This window comes from Mustela lutreola, chromosome 9 (assembly GCF_030435805.1).
Source record: "Mustela lutreola isolate mMusLut2 chromosome 9, mMusLut2.pri, whole genome shotgun sequence".
Classification (NCBI taxonomy): domain Eukaryota; kingdom Metazoa; phylum Chordata; class Mammalia; order Carnivora; family Mustelidae; genus Mustela; species Mustela lutreola.
The window spans coordinates 64,933,309-64,954,580 of record NC_081298.1 but is presented as its reverse complement, the minus strand read 5'-3'; the positions used below and the strand labels follow the sequence as shown (position 1 = coordinate 64,954,580).

At 38.7% G+C, this 21,272-nt stretch overlaps 1 protein-coding gene across 7 annotated transcripts in view; it reads right to left on the bottom strand.

Moving 5' to 3' along the window:
* Window positions 1-21,272, bottom strand: part of AFF3 (ALF transcription elongation factor 3) — a 576,277-nt gene that overhangs the window by 422,468 nt on the left and 132,537 nt on the right. For 5 of the 7 annotated variants that reach the window (XM_059134519.1, XM_059134520.1, XM_059134521.1 and 2 more), the window contains one exon: window positions 20,350-21,198. In XM_059134519.1, the coding sequence (XP_058990502.1) occupies window positions 20,350-21,198 (849 nt within the window). The remainder of the gene's footprint in view (window positions 1-20,349; window positions 21,199-21,272) is intronic. The other 2 variants (XM_059134524.1, XM_059134525.1) reach the window with 1 other exon arrangement.

Below are 21,272 nucleotides of genomic sequence, written 5' to 3'. Positions count from 1 at the left end.
GAGAGAGAGAATAGGCAGAGAGGCAGGCAGAGAGAGAGAGGAGGAAGCAGGCTAAGCAGAGAGTCCAAGGTGCAGGGTTTGATCCCAGGACCCTGGGATCACGACCCCTGAGCCCAAGGCAGAGGCTTTAATCCACTGAGCCACCCAGGCGCCCCCAACAATAATCCTTTTTAGAAATCCACAGATATAAATAAACTAATTGAAAGTAGAACATAAAACATAACACCTAACCAAGTTGACATCATATTTTCTAAAAGTCTTCATATTTAAAATTAAACTTAAAACAGTACCCCCACCAAAATATCTAATGCATATAGTTCAGGAATGTATACCTGGTACATTAAATAGTGGTGGCAGTTCCATTCAGAATTGCAAATTTGAGAATTTACAGATGCAAGTTAAGCTGTAAATAAGTATTAAGGCATCAGAGTATCATAAACTTACTAAACAAGCTGTGGTGGCTGATGGGGAGGGCGGTGTTTCCTGCACTCTCCTCCCAGCTAGGGCTTTGAACAACACCGGCAGCTGATTTACAAACACAATCACGTGCCCTTTACTTTAAGTGGCTTCACAGCTGCACTTCTCAAACAGTGACCATCCAGTGTATGAACCAGGGGTCAAAGACATAAAAACACTTTCCTAGCCTAAGAGGAGGGTCTCTCTGACCTCTTTCTGCATGTTTGTTCGTCTAGTTCAACATTGTTGCCAAGGCTGAATTCTCTTCTGATAGCTTGATCCTACACAATAATTACTATTAAAACATACCTAAAAGAAGGGATATGGAAAACATTATTCACAGTCTTTTTGTTAATCGATTTGGGGTTCACGTTTATAAGTAAGAGCCCCAGAGAACTTGGATGTAGCACGATGGAACTCTCCACAAGCTGGTTTCTGCTGAAGGGCTGAAATAACACCAGGTTTCACTTTCCCATGCAGTGCTTCCGCAAACAGCCAACCTGGTGACCGCTCCTTTAGATCCACCCACACATCCCCTCTGACTGTCAGCCCAAGATCTAGCTTGTGACCCAGGACCATGCAGGGCTCATTAAATTTTGATTTATGAGTACTCAATATTATTTGAACTTTTGCTTATGCCAAACTATGGGCATTTACTTCTTTTAAAGAACTCCATTGTAATTATAATTTAAGGAAACTAGATCTGTATCCTTAATGGAATTACGATTTCAAATTCCTCTTCACTCTTAAGAGTGTGGACACTTCTCCACTGATAGTCAAATGAAGCTTATATTTACAAGCTTTCTCCTGCACTACCTATGCCTCTTAAAAATGTATTCTCTGTTCTTTTCTTTTCTTTTTTAAAAGATTTTGTTTATTTATTTTCCAGAGAGAGAGAGAGAGTGTGAGTGCACAGGCAGACAGAGTGGCAGAGGGAGAAGCAGGCTCCCCGCTGAGCAAGGAGCCCTTTGTGGGACTCGATCCCAGGACTCTGGGATCATGACCTGAGCTGACGGCAGTCCCTTAACCAACTGAGCCACCAAGGCTTCCCATATTCTCTGTTCTTTAAGAATTGAATGTCCAGCCAGAATTCTGACAGGCTGTAAGATGCAAGGTATATTACTTTCTCAAACTCTAGGCTAGGATAATGCTTGCTTATAAACATTATGAATCCTTGGTTAAAAAGAACGGCTATGTGATATTTTAAAGCTTTTCCTTTTTTTTTTTAATCTAATTGGACATTAATTAATGAAGTATCTGCATTTTAAGCACTGTACTCTATGCCAAGGATGTAAAGATGAGGAAAACAGGGCACTAGCCTGACTAGGAGCTCACAGACTAATGAACGAGAACTCTGTGAACCTAATAAAAACATAATGGGACGGATAGATGAATGGATAGCTAATACATGGTGGGCGGCAGTGGCAGGGGGGAGCCGGTAGAGACAAGAAGTTCTGTGAAGAAACAGAAAGCAAGTCATTCCACAAGGAGCAGAGGTTTCACAGAGGAGATGATCAAGAGCTACAGTGACAGTCACCTTGATGGGGGTGAGTGGATGTCTGCTATGGAAAAACCGATGGTAAAAGAATAAAGGCAGGAAGGTGCATGTTGTGTAGGGGGTTGGGGGTGGGAACACAGCCGTCAAGTTCAGGGTAGCTAAAGCGTAGGAAACCTGGCTTATGAGTGTCATGAGGTTAAAGCTAGAGGGGTAAGCTGATATAAGATCGGCAAGGCTGTATGCTAGGTCTAAGTGTTAGGTTTGGTTTTGTTTTGTTTTATCTCTAAATGGGTATTTTCTAGGATATGTTTCTCAGAATACCAATTCCCTCAGTCACTTTGGGGGGAAAACACACACACACACCCCAAAAGAACGAAATGCTTTTTGATCAATAAGTTTAGAAAATGCTACATCCTATAGGGTCCTTTCAGAGATTCATAATATACATTTGGTAAAATGCTGCTCTAGGAAAGTGGGGGGACAAAAAAACTATTGGAGCAAGAATGTAACATGATCAGATTTATTTGTTCCTTTTCATTTCCTCTTCATTAGCAAAATATTTTTTTTTAGCAGTTCATGTCTGGTAATGATGTGGATGTTGCACTAAATTTGAAAGAGCTTCATAGCAAAACTCCAATAGGTGACAAAACACAGGGATGGCCACTCCACACAAGAGGCTATCTCAGATTAAAAGTGATTCATGATATGGGCGCCTGGGTGGCTCAGTGGGTTAAGCCGCTGCCTTCGGCTCAGGTCATGATCTCAGGGTCCTGGGATCGAGTCCCGCATCGGGCTCTCTGCTCAGCAGGGAGTCTGCTTCCTCCTCTCTCTCTCTCTGCCTGCCTCTCTGCCTACTTGTGATCTCTCTCTGTCAAATAAATAAATAAAATCTTAAAAAAAAAAGTGATTCATGATAGAATAAAGGTAGAATTATGGAAACATAGCAAATGAGAATGACTTCAAAGGTTCTAGCCTAGAGACCCAGGGGAAGGTGCTCCTTTAACCAAGACAGAGAATTTCAAACAAGTCTGCTCTGCAGAAAGGCAATATCAGTACTGGTCATTTTAAGTATGGGGTGCCTACAAAAACATCTATAGGGGCATACTGAGAAAGCAGTTAGTGAGCACAGAATAATGTATAGAGAAGTTGAAGCACTATTACGGTACATACCTGGAACTAAGACAAGATTGTGTGTCAACTATACTCAAATGAAAAAAAAATTAAGAAGAAAAAGAAAGCAAGCAGTTAAAAATATGGCTTTCAGCTTAGAAGGAAGGCCAGGACCAGAGATACATAATTGTAATCATACAGATGGTCTAGGAAATCATTGGAATGAATAAAGCATCCCCCTCCCAACTCTGGGGAAAATGCACAGGGCAAAAAGAGTAAGAATCCAGAATACCAACAATTCAGTGTGTAAAATGCAAAGTTAATTGATCTCTTATGTGACATTTTTTATACTATAATCTTAAGGGATTTTATTGTAATTTATTATAATCTTAAGGTTTTATTGTAATGTAAAAGGTTCTGTTTTGCATTACCCAGAAACAAAATATAGTGCTAAGCCTGACACTGTTTTATATTATTACTTTGGTCACTGGTACATCATGTAAAGGAATCAAAATCTTTGGAACAGAGTCTAATTAAATACACCTTTAGTCCAGAGAGATTCAGAGAATTGACCAAAGACTTGCAGTGAGTTGTTCTATTTGCAACTAGCCCACTATTTAAAAATTGTTTCAAAATCCAACTTTCTCTTTCATTTGGTTCTAAGGCATGTAAGAATGCAAATGAAATCAAGTAATTCACTCAAATAAGATCATTAACAGATATTAGAAAAGCATTTTCCAACTTTCACATGTTCTCTTTTTCATTTTAATTGCTATGATGGAAGACTGTTAACAATATTAGCCATTTTTTCTTGATGTAGTTGAACTGTGTTTCATTGAAAAGAACATCATGAAACTACCCTTTATTCTTGGAAAGATGGTCAAGAAAAGACCATATTAACAATGGTCTTAGCATCCCACATAGCCAATCAACAAAAGTTACTAAGGGCCAAACATGAGTGAAGCTCATCCTTGCTCTTTTGAGATACACCAGAGAAAGGAAAAGTGAGTAGCACAATCATAACTGAAGTCAAGGAAGACTACAGCGGCCGCCACTTAATTGCACATCATTATTTCAGTTGATTGGCATAAAGTTCTTAAGCCTTCAAATATAGAATCCTTTAAAATCTATGTTAGATTTAACAGAATCTACATTTTTCTTCAGTACAGAGGGGAATAAAACCTTCAAGAATTATAAAATATTGCTGCAGAACAGCATGAATATATTTCACACTCCTGAACTGTGTACTTAAAAAATGGTTATGATGGCAAATTTTAGGCTATGTGTTTTTCATCACAGTTAAAAAATTTTAAAGGCATTATGAAGTCAAATTACCTTAACGTACTATTGTCCATAAAATGTTCCATATCCTACAAGGAATAGAGAGCTGTCCACCATTTTCAGATGGTGAGAAAGAGGTGAATGGATCTTTAGGTTAATTAAACAGACAGTGCTACTCAGAGCTTGTTAAAGAGATGTTGACAAGATGAACATTCAAAAGCTAGAAAAGCTAGTAACAAAGTGAAAGTTAAATAAGAAAGTAGCACTAAGATTTAGAAGGGTATGAGAGACTTGTAAAAAAACAAAAAAAATCAACAAGATATGATGGTATGGATAAAGAAAGGGAGTCCAAGATGATCCCAGCACATCAAGTTCCAGTAATAACTTGGAACCATGTTATTGCGGTCGACCTGAGTTTAAACCATTAAAATAAAAATACCCAGAAAGCATTCAGTAAAAAAAACAAAAAACAAAAAACCACCACAGTCTGGATGCTCTTTAACCTTTAACCACCAAGGTCTGAAGATACCAAATCTGAGTGAGATATATGCCAGCTAAGTCTGAGCCAGGACTTCAGATGAAGCCCAGTCGACCAGTTCAGTCATCAGCTTTTGCCCCAGCAAGGTTGCGCTACTCACTCTCCCTGTGCCTCCGTCACTTGAAGTACACTGGGGAAGGTGAAGGGACTGACAACGAAAAGTAAAAATCATTTCACTTTCAATTTGATGGAACTAAAGAAACTTCTGGAGAGTGAAACAGTCTCTTTTAAAACTTTGCTGTGCTCATAGGAAACAGAATAGAACTGAGAAAAATTAAACCTGTTATAGAATTTATGCCTTTAGGCAATCTGACAACTGCTGATCTTTTTTTCCTTTTGGATCTCAGTACTGAAGGCAACTCAGAAAGTCTGCTGCTCTGATCTGTACAAAAGGTCATCTGGTGTTTCCAAATCAATCTCTGTGGTGTTCCAGTTGCTAAAACAGCAGATTAAATTAGCATCCACAAGAACTGCAAGTCTCTCCTCTTCACACCAACACTTGGGGGAAAAACAGGTAAGGATGTCATTGGTATACTGGAATTGGAGAACCTTACTGTAATGTCTAGCATTAAAAAAAGGAAAGAAAGAAAATTCAAGTTTTTAATTAAAACCTTCAGAGCCTTATCACAAAAATGTTTCAGCCTTTGCAGATTAAATGGAATTTTTTCCACTACAAAAAAAAAAAAAGCCAATTTCTAGGGGTAAAATAGTATTCAGAAAAACAACGTGAATTTACTTGCACTGAATGTATATATATTTAAACTATCTTACCATTTCTGTTCTTTAAATCTAAGCTTGGATATTTATTTTTCATTTAAAAAGTGGCATATTTTAATTTCTAATCTAAGGATATTATGGTTACCAAAAAAATTTATTTTATTTTTTACTACTGCTAGCTACTTAATCTGTGAAATACAGCTCAGGAAAAAAATGCTGTCATAAAACCTGTTGGTATAAAGATAAGCAGTTTATTTAATATCTAATTAAATGTGGTCACCAGAGAAATCACAGCTTATGAGACTTTATCAGAAAAAGATTAATCTATTTCAGGCTTAACCCAAATGTCATAAGAAAACTCATGAATTTAGATAGGAATCCACTTATTATCCAAAGACATTTTCATATTGAGTAAGAAGAGCCTATATTACTGGTGATATTTATACTTACTTCAATCAAATTCATATACTTTGTAGCTATCATTGATTTCGGGGACAATTATCAAACTAGAATAATATAATAGGGAGCCCTGTCCTCTTTGTCAAAAATTTCTATAATGTTCCAAGAACACTTTATGAGTTTATAGACCCCATTCATCCAGAAATTCAAAAAATTATATGGATTGTGTCATTTTAATTCAAAAACAACTATCTAACAAAAAACTATTGAACAACTTATTATATGTGGGACTCGGGCACTGGGGAAATGAGGATGGAGAAAAGGATTCCTTCTTTTGAAAGGCTCACAAAAATCATGAGACAAACCCTTAAATAACCACTGATATAAAGTAATAAGTACGAGAGGGCGGAGGCTGCTTTTTTCCCCTAATATCTATTCATGCCTTTATCCACAAAAAAAAAATTATCTGAACACATGGTGACCCAGCATAAAGTCTGGATGGATTTCTCAGCCTTCCCCGAAGCTAAGACAGCCAGGTAACTAATTGAGATCAATGAGATGTGAGGGAAAATCGTCTGTGGTTCTTCTAGGTTGAAACTTTGAAGAACAAGATATGCCTTCCCCCTTCCCTTTCCTCTTCCTGAGGGCTCAAAAGGAACCTGGGCCATCTTGGATCAGGTGGACAAGTGTAGCACTCTTACAGATGGTAGAGCTATAGAATGAAAGGAACCTAAGTCCATGACAGGATGTCACAGACCAGAACCACCATTCCACCTCAGATCTATAATTTAAGAAAAATAAGCTTTTATCTTGTTTTTAAGTTGCTGTTTTTAGAATCCTTCACATGAAACAGCACCATGTTCATACTTCTTTTTTCTTCTGAGAATTTTGGTACTAGAAAATGTCCATTAATTGGAAGATCCAAAATTATATAGTAAAAGAGAAGAAAAGCCTGATTTCTAACTTTCTCATGAAAAATAAAACCCTGAATTAGAACAATAAACTAATTTTACAAATAATAAAATTAAACTGAGAAGTAAAACTGTACAAATTCTTAGAAGAGAATGACTTAAGTAATCGCGGGGGGGAGGGGCAGCCTGGGTGGCTCAGTGGGTTAAGCCGCTGCCTTTGGCTCAGGTCATGATCTCAGGATCCTGGGATCAAGTCCCGCATCGGGCTCTCTGCTCAGCAGGGAGCCTGCTTCCTTCTCTCTCTCTCTCTGCCTGCCTCTCTGCCTACTTGTGATTTCTCTCTGTCAAATAAATAAATAAAATTAAAAAAAAAAAAAAAAAGTAATCGCGGCGGCACAAGTTTTTGTTAATAAAATAACTAACTAACTAACTAAATAAATAAATAAATAATAAATAAAAAATCAACATAGTAAGAAATAGAATAGGTATCAAGAATTGATCATCGAGGGCGCCTGGGTGGCTCAGTGGGTTAGGCCGCTGCCTTCGGCTCAGGTCATGATCTCAGAGTCCTGGGATCGAGTCCCGCATCGGGCTCTCTGCTCAGCGGAGAGCCTGCTTCCCTCTCTCTCTGCCTGCCTCTCCATCTACTTGTGATTTCTCTCTGCCAAATAAATAAATAAAATCTTTAAAAAAAAAAAAAAAAAAAAAAAGAATTGATCATCGACCTGCAGAAGAGGCTTAGGAAAACAGTAGTGAATACAGGTGAAAAAAATACAGGTCAAAGCAATTAGAATGAAACTAATAGATAAGAAAGACAAAGATGAGTAATTACAAGAGTAATTCCTTGAGAGGTAAATCAAGAAGAGTGTGTGCAAACAATGTGTGTAAACACTTAATAAAAACAAAACAAACAAACAAACCGAATCAAAACAAAACTCCCTGAACTGAAAGAATGTACTAATCTGGAAAAATTGAAAGAGCAATTTATGTTTCAAGAAACGCTCAATATTGAGACATATTTTGATTAAGCTGCAGAAGTTTAAAGAAATAATTCTTTAGGTATTCAAACAGACAGAGCAAACCATTTTCAAGAAGTAACAGGATGGGCATATTTGAAGAATATATATACTGAAGCCCAAGAGAATCTTCAAATTTGGTGAAACTAAAGAAATATAAGAAGAGAGAAAGGTGAAAAAAGAAAAAATGTTGTCTGGAATGAAATTCATTTTATATTTGTGGAATTTTTTTCTGGATGGTAGGATTTGACTTGATTTTTAAATTTGTTTTTTCTTCATTATTTAGATAATTTGAAAAAGCATATAACATGTTAACAAAAACAATGAGTAGGTAAGCAGAAAAATATGAAGAATAAGATGGAAAGCAAACATGCCAATACATTAATAACAATCAATTCTGGGTAGTGACTTTATAATTTCTAAATATTATTATCATTTCTTATAAGAGGAACTGGACCTGAAGGAGGAACCTGGCAGGCAAACTGGGAAAGAGTAGTACTCCAGGCATAAGCCAAGCCAGGAATTTATGAAAGGAAATGGCATGCATAGGAAACAGCAAGAGGTCTTGTAGGTAGATGGGGATGATGCCTGGGTCAGATTATATGCTATACTTGCATTTCATTCTAGTCTTTATTTCTGTCACTGATCTACCTAACATCATTCAAACCAGTTATAGCATATTTGTCCTTGTTTTTCAGGTGAAAAACTCAAAGTCCAAACCTCAGGGACAAGATAATTAAGTACTGGATCTAATAGAACCCTCTTCTAATAATGGCACAAACAGATGAGAAGCGGGGCCTGTGCTCAAGGTGATTCCAATGTATTTGTGACACTAGACAGGCAAAACAGCAAATAATAATACACGGTAATATAACACGCATGGACCCTATAGGAACTTAAAAGAAAGGAAACTCTTTGATGGTTGGAGCAGACTGTGGAAGTGGCATGACTTAGGCCAGGCTCTTGAAGAAAGGCTACAGCATTTTGATTTAAGATTTCCAGTCTCTCAAGAAATTACACTGTAAGATCCCCACCCGCAGCTACCTCACAATTCCACAAAGATGGAGTATTTATCTTTTTTTCATACTGAATTATAAAGAAAAGGCAGACTGAGTCATCACTTATGCTGGAATATGACTGTGGGGAAAAATAAACAAGTAAGTGAAGGCTTACCTTATATTAAAATAAATTCCAGATGGCTAACTTTTCATCTAGTTCCTTTATGGTTTTATACATTAGATTTAACTTTTTAACGTATCTATGGAAATAGCCTTTTTAACCATAATTAAAAAGGAAGAAAGATACAAAATTTAATTTCTACATTATAAGCAAAAGTTAATCAAGGAACTGGGAGAACTGCTTACAGTATATTTTTTAAAGGTGCACTTTCTTAATGTTAAAAAACTCATAACTTGGTAATTTACAATAGTGCAAAGAAACTGAAAACAGCTTAAATGCCTAACAAAAGGATTCTGTAATAAATTATGGTATCTGCATAGGATAAAAACTACTGAAACTCTCAACTAAATGAGATGCAAAGACCATAGAGTGAATGTTGCCAAAGACTGTTCAGTGACATGGCAAAGTGGTTATATCATGCAAGGAGAATAATTGGGAAAATAACTATATATGATAACTTCATCCTGATTCAGTAAAGAAGGTCTAAGTATACAAAAAAACCAGAAGAATCCACACCAAAATGTTAATTGTGACTATTTCCAGACTGCAGGAACTGTGAGTTTTTCTCCTTTACGTTCTTAATCTTACCTGAATTTTTATAATGAAGACATATTACTCTCAAAAATCTTTCCTGCCCCTTGCTGCAAAACTTCTAGAAAGAACTGTCTATATGTAATGTCTTTAATTCCTCCTCTTGATTTTCTCTTAAACTCAGACTTGGGCCCACAAAACACTCTTTGAAGTAACTGATGAATTTCATGTTACTAAATCCATCATCGGCAGAATTGAAATCGGTAATTCCCTTCTCTTCTTGATACCTCTCTCCTCATGTCTCCTAGACACAGTACTGATTTCTTCCTACTGACTGATCCCTTCTTTTCTGTCTCCTTTGCTGGCCCCTTCTCAGTAATCCCCTGATGTAGGGATGCATAAGGTCTCAGCCCTGTTTTTTAGCCACACTCACTCCCTGAGTGACCATATCCAGCCTCAAGGAATTACCACACATATGCTGACCACTTCCAAATCTATACCTTCCAGCCCAGATATATATTTCCTTCTCTACCAAATTCCACATTTGTGGCTCCAATGTGCATGTGTACTCATCAGGTCCACTTGGACACCCCAAACTCAATAAGCTTAAATGAATTCCTGCACTTCTCTTCAAGACCTGCTTCATATATCATTTTTCCCATCTCAGCTGAAACCAGCTTCTATCTTTCGGTCAAAGGTAGAAGTCAAAAATTTGTCCTCAATTCCTCTCCATCTGTCACCCAACCAGTCAATTCTTACCGACTCTCCTCCAAAATATATCCAGAATCCAGCCTTCTCATTATCTTTGCTATCACCTAATTCCCATAACTGCTATCACCTCTCCCCCAGATTAGGGAAATAATCTGCCAAGTGATCTCCTGCTTCCACCTCTGTCCCATCATGGTTTATTCGCAACACTGACGGCCAGATCAATCCTTGTAATACCCAAGTCAGACCATGACACTGTGCTCAGAACTTCTCAAGGGCTCCCCCTTCTCACTCACAGTAACACCAAGATCCTTGCTGGGGCCTAAAGGACTTATGTGATGTGGGCTCCTCTCCTGCCTCCTTCCTCCTTGTGTATTCTGCACCAGCGCCCTGTCCTGTTGGTGTCACAGGGTGAGGAGGTATGTTCTCACTTGGGCCTTTGCTGAGCTATCCACTCTACTCCAGCTAACTCCTTCTTTGTCCAGATACCTTCCTGCTAATCTTGCCTCACCTTCTTCTTGCTCAAATCTCACTTTCTTAATGAGGATTATTTTAACTTTTTTCTAAAAGACTTCATTTATTTATTAATTTGAGAGAGAGAGAGAGAGAGAGCGCACTTGAGAAAGAGGGAGAAAGAGAGAGAGAGCACAAGTGGGGTGAGGGGCAAAGGGAGAAGCAGGCTCCCTGCTGAGTAGGAAGCCCTATGTGGAGCCCAATCCTGGGACTCTGGGATCAGGACTGAGCTGAAGGCAAACACTTAACTGACTGAGCCACCCAGGAGCCCCTTAACTAACCTTTTTAATAGTGCAACCTGCTCCCTATCTTTCAAACCCGTCTGCACTCCTTTATGGGTGTGAACCCAGTCACGTTTACTCTTTTCCATAATATTTATCACAAATCATAAAAGGGTAAAAACCAAAATGATAAAGGAGCAAGTGAGACACGCAATGCTGAAGCAAGGAATGCTCCTCTGAAAACTTGTATTTAAGCTACTCTGATGCCATTGGGAAAGGGCGGAGTGACCCTGAGGGAGGCACTGTCCAGAGGACCAAACCCATAGGAACTGATAATAAAACACAAACACAAATGAAATAGTTAGCAATGTGAAATCCCAGTGGGCACACTGGCAGCTAAGAAGTTCAAGTTACTAGAAGGTTGATTTGTAGGTCAGCATAAGCAAGGGTGAGAGCTGCCTAAAGGAGGTAGGAAGTTCCCTCTTAGCTATGGGAGCTGAACACAGGAGGAGCCTCACTAGGGATGTCACAGAGGGGAGTCAAACACAGGAGGTCTGGAGGAGACCTTCCATCACCCATGCTCTCTCTCTCTGTGAGACTGTCAAGACATCCAAGAATGGGGGGAGTGGGGAGCGGCTGATCCATATTTGTTTCCAGGGCTTCTACAGATCAAAAACAGAATGCACACATTTTTCTATTTTCTACTCCTTAGCCTTCTGTCACACAGATAAGGAGTCAAACATTTACTGTGTATTAAAGGCATGCCTCTGGCTATGTGGACCCAAATGCTATGTAACCGGCAATGTTTCTGAAGGATATGTCTCCCAGACAACAGATAAATAGAGCTCTGAGTAAATATATGAATTATGTTTGCATAGGTTATGAAATAAAACATTACCATGAATAAGTGGAATAGGAATCATGACAGAAACAAGATCCATGAAGCACAAGATCCATGAAGCACAAGATGACATATAGGGATAAAGGGCCATTCTGGGAATCAGTATCCATTGTCATCAAGGAGTACCTCTAAGAGCTCCATGTACACCAGGCTATTTTAAATCCACTAAAACTTAATTCACAGGGCAGGAAGTCTGAAAATGTGGTCTCCCCCAACACTGTCCCCTTTTCCTCTCCTCACGCTCCTTATTCCCACATCCCTGTGCTACAGCTCACATCATGTGGCCAGAGAAGAGAAGCATCTGCTTGCAGCACATTCACAGCACCGTACACACCGCCCCTAGGCCAGGGCTCCTGCTCACAACAACCAAACAAAGGAGAGCAAGGAAAAAGAGGCAGAGCACATAACATCCTCGGCAGAGCCACTGCTGACTTAGGCTTTTGCTTCTCAGGCCAGCATATAGCTCTCTGGTTTATTTTACATGGGCTATGTTTACATACATCAGTAAATATGGTTCCCATTTCTCTTTGTAACAGCAGCTATAAATTATATGTTGGAAGTGTTTGGCTTTTCTCTTCTCATAAAAGGTTTGGCAAGAATTACTGAGGCCCCAAGGACAGGAGGTCAGTGGTTGGAGGGGAGTGACTTCCTTCACCCCATAGCCTTAAGTTAACTAATTCAACAAATACCTACTGAGCACAAACTATGTGCCAGGTATAGTTAAAGACGCTTCAGTAAACAAAGCAGTAAAAAACAAAACAAAATCCTTGTTTTTACTGCATTCATAGTCTAGTGAAATTCATCACCTCACCTCAATTTCCAGATTCTGAACCCTAAAACCATCCAGGGCTGAGCACATTAGCAAGTAAATGTGAGGTAAAGAGAACTATATAAATAATTATAATAATAATCACAGGTTATTATTGTTATGGATTTGTAAGTGCTAACTATGTACCAGGCACACTATTCTAAGCACTGTACATCTATTAAGTAGTCATAAAAAATGCTATCAAATGCTATCAGGTACTGTTATATTGAATTGTGTCCCTCACAATTTTAAATTTTAGATACAGATAGGGTCTTTATGGAGTTAATCAAGTTAACAATGAAGTCATTTGGGGGAGTGCTCTAATCTGGAATGACTGATGTCCTTACAAAAAAGAGGAAATGTAGGCACACGTACACATAGATGGAAAACAATGTAAAGATGCAGGGAGAAGACAGCCATCTTCAAGCCAGGGAAGGAGGGCCTGGACAGATTCTCCCTCACAACCCTCCGAAGAGACCAACCCTACCAACAACTTGATTTCAGGGCTCTGGCCTCCAGAACTGTGAGATAATTTCTGTTGTGTTAAGCCAACCAATTTGTGGTACTTTTTCACGGCAGTCCTAGCACAATAAAGGTACAATCATGATTCCACTGAGACACAGGGTCATCTGGTGAGCCAAGGGACTAAGAGTCCAAGTCAGACAATCTAGCTCCCGAAAACACACTCCTCATTCTGTTCTAAAATCAGACCAATTATGCAGAGATAGGTCCCAGTCAGTACCCCTCATGCAAGTGTCTGTTGATCCTAAAGCCTGACCTTTGGCCAAAATAAAAAACTGCTGTGTCCAGGGGTGGCCGCAGAAGGCTTGTCGCATGTGCAGCTACAGGATGGAATGTGTGAGTAGCAGCAGGGACCCTGCACTCTCCTCTATAAAGGCACTGCTAATGCTGGTTAATCAGGTAGTAAGTGAGTCTTCTGCTCGGCCCAGTTAAACATGTTATTTAATACTGTGTGGCTTCAAAGAGATCAGTTTCACTGAGTCATTCTAAATACTTACTTCCTGAAAATTTTAACACTTTTCCTTAGTCCATATTTTGTTGACTTCATATTTCATTTAACTGGAAATAAAGCTCAAGTGTGGTATGTTCTACTACAGGTAAAAATAGCTCAGGAAAGCCCACAGAAAGAGAACGTTTGACCCCAGGCTTGGCAATAAAATCTCGGGAGGGGACTAAGCATTAAATAAGGGAGTATCATGTCACTCAGCCTTTGCTCTGTTAATCCAGGATGATCCCAGTCTCCAAGATTGCCATTATTTCCAACAAATAAACAAAAAAGAACTTTCAGAATTTCATTTTTCTTTTCCTTCCCACCTCTCTCTCTCTCGGTCATACACATACACACACCCCCCCACACACACACAAAACCACTTCCAATAATATCCTCACTTCTTTATCTTGTTTACTTTTGTCGTTTCAGAGGTATTTCTATTAGAAATTGTTAGAGTAACAATATATAGCTAATATTTACTGAATGCTTACTACATGTCACTGTGCTAAGCACATGACATTCTTGAACTCACTGATTGACTCCTCTTTCTGGTAACTCTGCCACATAGATATTATCATTTTCTTCACACATAAGAAAACTGAGGCCCAGAGAAGTCAAATTCCTTGCTCTCCGCCACATGGCTAATGAGTGGCAGAGCCAAGATTTGAACCTGCCTCTGGCAGAGCCATCATCATGCCACTGTGTATCTCTGTGTATCTGAAAGTTTGCATGAACGGGTGAAATACAGAACAAGAGGCTTTTGTCATTGGACTGTGCAGCGATGTTTTTTCCAGGGTGGATGAGGCTCTTGGATCACATAACATCTCTTCTAGTGACTCCAAACACAGAAGGCCTGGACTCTTGATTAGCCCCAGGTTTGGAGTCAACACACATAAGGTTGCAGTTTAAGGGCAAATAGTCCCATAATCCAGCCAGATGCTTTCCGGGAGAGGAAACTTTATGGGAATTGAGAAAATACACAGGGAAAGTAAAGTGGGGCTTTCTAATGGCCTCCCTCTGGGTCTCACTCTCAACACCTACATCCCTGGGAGTAGTTTCCTACTTCATGGCTAGAAAATGTGGTTTTATAATATGAACTAAAGGAGCCCAGAGAGGAAAGGGGATGGAAAAGGACACGGACACCTTTACACAAGACACATTTTAATATGCTTTCTTCAGAGTTTTCAATAAAGGGTTATGGAAACAGAAGCTATTTTTAAGTGGCTAAGCGCTTTACCTTTAGGGCCTCACCAGCTGAACATAAAAGTACCAAAAAATTTGGAAACATTCCCACTTGCCAGCCTTCATTATGACCTTCAGAGTGACCCATCTGTAGGATGGAAAACAAGTGCTTTCATCCAGTATCTGAGATCAAAGTTGTGGGTCTTCACTCTTCCAAGTATAAGGGGTGCAGGCTGCCCGCATCCTTGCTAAGAAAATGCACGGCCTACGTTACAGGGAAAGGAGGAAGCACAGAGCGTAACCATCTGTGCTGTTACTAAGCCCTGCTGTCCCACAGGACGAGGCCTCAGTCTGCAGTGGGTAAAGGGGGACGGAGGTATGATGATGGGGAGGATGAAACCACAACAGACAGGGAAACCGAGCCTCCAGCCTGGCCACACACCCTCGTTTCATCAATGAGCAATCAGATAGCATACTTCCATTTGAAAACATTATACATCTCAAATGTAATTAAGAAATTTAGACTGGCATGAATATGTAATGTACACATTGCTCTGCAGATGCCTTTCCCGTCCGACAGGCTGGTGCCGACTTTAATTTGGAAGAAATCCATTTTCATACAAAGGTAACCAAGAGTGACAGGAAATAGGAAGCCTACATCATTTATCTTCTGTGAACTTAGGGGGAAAAAATCAGTTAATTGCTTTTCTAGGAAGCTATTTTGTGGAATCACGGTGCTTTATCTTTCTGCTCATATTCATGGTATAAATGGTGATTTTTAAGTGCCTGGCGTAAATATACTGATTAATCAATACACCTTAAACTATTTAATTACTTATTTTAACAAATAAAACTCTGATCAACCAAAAAACAGCTTCACTGTTCTTGTGGATTAATTATCAAGCACTACGAATATACATACATACAATCCTAATATACATACAGTCTATTAATTGATACTCAAATGCACATGTCTCCTTCCTTATCACTGACTAAACTTAAGAGCAGCAGGCCCTGCTTTCCTCTCTTCCTTCCTTGGCTTTTTAGGTCTGTTCTATTCTCAGCCATCAGAGCTCCTCTGCAAGAGCCATCTTAAATCACCGCTACTTATTAAATTAATAACAAACAGAAACTAAAATGGGTTATGTTTTAGAGTACCACTGAAGCTGAAACTTGCCAAACAAACTGACTTCATGGCCCATGAGACCCATATTCCCATATTTTGTCTCAACAGCACTGTATATTGGGCCTTTTCTATAGAATTGTCCCATTTCTGCCTTCCTATATCACCTAGCATATACATACATATTTTTAAGTTTGGGGCCAATATAAAGCTCTCTTTTCAAATCTAAAATTATCATTTCAATAACAATTTCTTATTATTCCATGAGCCAAAGACAGATATGGCATGAAGTTAATGATGCATAAGCTCCAGGGCCTCTTAAGCAAAGATTCCTCTAAGGCCTCAGGAGGGTCTCTAGCAATGAGTTAATACTTGTTTTTGAAAAAATTTCAAGTATAAGATAATTTTCTACTCCTTTTTTCCTGAAGAAAAACCCCAAGATGGTATACATTTTCGGTCCCACAAAACTTGTAACTGCCCCACTAGGTTAATGGTCCCCAGTGCCTGGATCTTGAATTACATGTTGAGGGCAAAACAATTATTTTGTGTGTGTATGTGAAACAAAAAAAAATTTGCTTCAACTGGAAATAAGATTTAGTGTTCCCTACCCTAGAATGTTGTAGACTGCATCTGCAGTCATTTCTTATGTCTCTGTCTCACACCTAACACTAGTCACCCTTCCGAGTGGCACTCCAGGGAAGGCTCACTTAATGAGGGATGGCATCAAGAATAAAAATCTCAGCTATAATAACAAAAATATGTTTTTCATTAAACACAAAACTGAGCTGGGAAAAACCAGCCAGGAGACAGGTGTATCACTTAAAGAACTCCCTTGAGGTCTTTAACTTCCACATCAAATTGCACTGAATTTTTCCACACTAATTACCTATTATTGAAGACTAAAGAATTATAACAAATAATTCACCATGGCAGCAGATAGAGTGCAGATGTTGTAAGAAAAAGAATGAAGAACTTATGAAGTCTAAAATCAGGCAAAAGAGATTCACAAAGTCTCAATTTTTTAAAATGACAAAGATTTTTCTACTACAAGGATTATGAAAGTGAGGAAATTTTCTAGGACTAGGAGGACAATTTTAAATTTAGTTTGGACTGCACATAAGAGAAACTGTATATTAAAAGCTAAGTGCTAGAGTCTAATTTATTTAATTCATGTAAAATTTCTTGCAGGCAGAAAAAGTCTTAGTTTTTTTTTTTTAATTTCCCCTATCACATTGCATTTAGTCATTGATTTGATTTCTTATGAGTACTGTACCTCCACAATGCCATACGCAGCTATATTTGCATCTCCTTTGTCTTTACATCATTTTTACCCAACACTTCCTTCTAGCCCCCAAATCCTTTACACTGGCATAAATCTTGCTCTATAGCTAATGTCCTGGGAAATTATAATCAAGTCATACAAAAGTTCCTTTAGTTCACAGCCTCTGTAAATTTCCCTTAAAAAAAAATGCATTCCCTACCTCACTGGAAATTAATGTCAGTACTATCAAGAGGACATTTTCATCTAGGTACTATCTGTGTTTATAAAAAACAATAGTAAAAATAATAAAATAATAATTAAAATAATAGTTCTTATTTGCCATGTTTGTTTTATTCTCTCCAAAAAATAAAAGCAAATGTACCCTCAAAAAGTAAAACCTGATTCGCTGATAAAATTCTTCAGTTTCTCTGCTATGACTGTGGATTTTATAGGGATGCCCTATAAACACTGAGTGACATACCTGCAAAAGATATTTTTTAATCTCTTGGAGTACTGTAAAACAAACAAGCAAACAAAAAAACTCTTTGAGGGGTGCCTGGGTGGCTCAGTGGGTTAAAGCCTCTGCTCAGGTCATGATCCCGGGGTCCTGGGATTGAGCCCCACATTGGGTTCTCTGCTCAGTGGGGAGCCTGCTTCCCCCCACCCTCTCTGTCTGCCTCTCTGCCTACTTGTGATCTCTCTCTGTCAAATAAATAAATAAAATCTTAAAACAAAAACAAAAACAAAAAAACAAACTCTTTGAGTCTGAAGGATAGGAAATATAACTTATAGATACTATCCTACTGCTAACTGGGAAAGAGTCATTTTCTTATTATAATAGACTAGACAGCAACACACAAGTGCTGCAAAATATACATTATCATATTTTCCATAATATGCAATTTTTTGCTAAAATAAGGACTGTATTATCTCCCCTACAATAAAAACACCAAGAAAACAAAACAAAACAAAAAGCAGATCTGCCAATTAAAACTTTGTTCTGCAAGCAACACTTCTCACCTCTTTTCTATCAATGCACGATTGGCCTCTTTAACGTATTCAGTATAGAGTATTAGGAAGAAGCAAGTGGACAGGCTAAATGTCATTACATGGGGGAAATGAAACACTTCCTGTATAAAAGCTCTAATTTTTCTTGGTATGACTCTCTATCCCAGGCATTTCCCTCTTTCTGTGATTACCGAACCGTAGTACAATGTGTCATTCCCAATCTGGGGTCTTGGAAGGACGTCCTGAAAGTGTCCATGTTATTAATGACATACCCAAAAGCCTAATGAAAACTGTACTGTTATCTGCATAAGGCTGTACTGGTTATCAAAAACTGGCTTTTAACCAGGGCTTTATCAACTCATTGGGTTATAAAGTAAATAAATGAATTACTACCTAATAAATTTGAAGTTTCTCTGGCACGTAAAAATCATTTTAACAAGGAATCAATTGGGATTACAATTATAATGGATTCCTGGTAGTTACAGCCACCTCTGTTCAAGGATAAGCCATGTTTTATTTGCCAGGTCATTTGATGATGATAACACAAATCAAAGGGCCTGATAAATTCAGTTTTATAAGGGGATATTAATACGCGTTTCCCACAAACTTTTCAAACCACAAATGCTAGCAGAAATTATATGCTGCTTCTATTAATTCCTAGGAATACTTTATGGGATCCATCATAAATGAATGATCAAAAGGAGTTACTGATGTACATGTCACTTAGTTTCCTCATTAGAACCTGTGTAAACATCTCAGAATTTAAAAAAATACATCTTCTCTAAGGGCAATATGTTGATCTCCCAATTGGTGCACAGTGCTTTCTGACGTGAGAGCTCAGCTCATAAATCATTAAGTTCAGCCTTGTCAGACTCCAACAAAAAATATCAAGTCATTTGTGTTTTTATTTGGTCATTAAACCAAATTAAGATACAAAGAATATGCTAGCCACAGTATTATTCCATCTTTAAAACCGAATATGTCAAAAAGGAAAAAGAAACTGAATGGTTCCTAAGTCCAATGCTCTAGAATTCACATTTTATGTTGGCTAGTATACCACATTATAGCAAAACAAACAAACAAAAATGTGCATGTATGCTTTTTCATATGCTCTTGACAAGTGCCATTAATTTGGAATATAGGAGGAAATGTGCTTCTCTAAAACAAGACTTCATTTTCCATCCAGATTTACTGTTCAAGTAGACTAGACTCTTTGCTTCCTCTGTGATTATGTGATTTGCCTTTTTGAGTTCTCATATTCCACACATCTAGTCTACACATTTTGTAATGCAATAAATAAACACTTCAGATTAAATTTAAGATGCAAGAATCTGAACTAAAAGATTTCACTCTCTTCATATAACCTAAGATTATTTTCACAGGACAAGGCGAGTCCTTACTTGATTAACATCAATTAACCTGAATTTTAGGTATTACAATATGGATGAGACATCTGATACATTTGACTATTCACCATATTCAATACTGAGTCATTTAACAATTAATTTAAAAATCATTATAAGGTTTCCTTTATGTCTTGGAACATTTCAAAACTGACAAAAATGTTAAACTTCTGAACTCTTTTACATAAAAATTAACCTCTTTTTTACAATACTTCTACTCTTAATATATAATATCCATGTCGACTCTGACCCATTCACACACACACACACACACACACACACACACACACACACAAAATCCCATGAACTGTATTGAAGGAAATTCCTTCCCGGATGAACACAGACACATAACCAAATATGTTAGAACTTAAAAAAAAAATGGTGGTAATCAATTTGATATTTTAAGAAATCATTATTTATGTGTATAACCTCCTTTAGCAATGGCTACAAATCCTACCACATGAAGTCGTTCACACACTGAAAATTAAGAAACATGGGCACTGGATTTATAACTGCCGAGTCATCACTGAGAACTACTCAGATGTATGTAGTTGGCATTGACAAGAGACTCACCTCTCCTTGTTTGGGGATGCTGAACTTGGAAAGCTTGGTCTTGGCTCTGGCGGACTCTGGCTTGGTGGCTGGGACTCCCCTGTACGACGTGCAGTGCACACTGGTTTCTGTGGATGATTTAAGTTTTGGAGACTCATCAGGAGCCTGATCTTGGCCGTCCATCGGCCGCACATATGCGGTGGGTTTTTGCTGGACCAGACTGGGTTTTGAAGCCAGGGATGGAGGAAAATTCTGAACACAGTGTCCGCTGCTGCTGTGCTTGGCTGCCATAGCAGGTGGCCTTTCCTGGGTCTGAAGACCCACCTCTACATTGCACACTTGTTTGGCTCGTGACTGCTGTCTGCCAACACCATCTCCAAGCAAGGTCCTGAGAGAGCCTTGTTGTGCTGAGTTGGAAGAAGAAGAAGAGGAAGAAGAAGAGGAAGAAGAAGAGGAAGATGAGGATGAGGGGCTGGACACAGACTGGTTAGGTTTTTTATTATGGTTCTTTGGGTTAGCAGATCTGTTCAAATCAAGCAATCTGTGTCCGTGCTTACTTGCTCTTTGTTGGCCATCCGATGGCGGGTGCCCAGCCTTCTGCCAGCCCATGGTGCCCCTCTTACTCTGTTGCGTGGGGACAGCTGCTGGTGTGGAAGAAGCTGTGCTACAGACAGATGAGGGCTGGGTCTGGGCTCTTGAATCTGCAACAAAATGTTCATCGATCTTGTTCACAGGAGCCTGAGGAACGCCAGGTTTGGGAACACCCACGAGATGACTCTGATTAGATCTATCAGTTAAAAAGTCTTTCATTTCATCGTAATTGCCTAAAGTATTCTGGATCCTGTTGGAGAGCTCATCCCCCTTGTTCGTCTGGAGAAAGAAAAACACAACAAGCACCCTGTTGTTAGAGAGAAGAGAAACACAGGAGACCACGGGGAGGTACC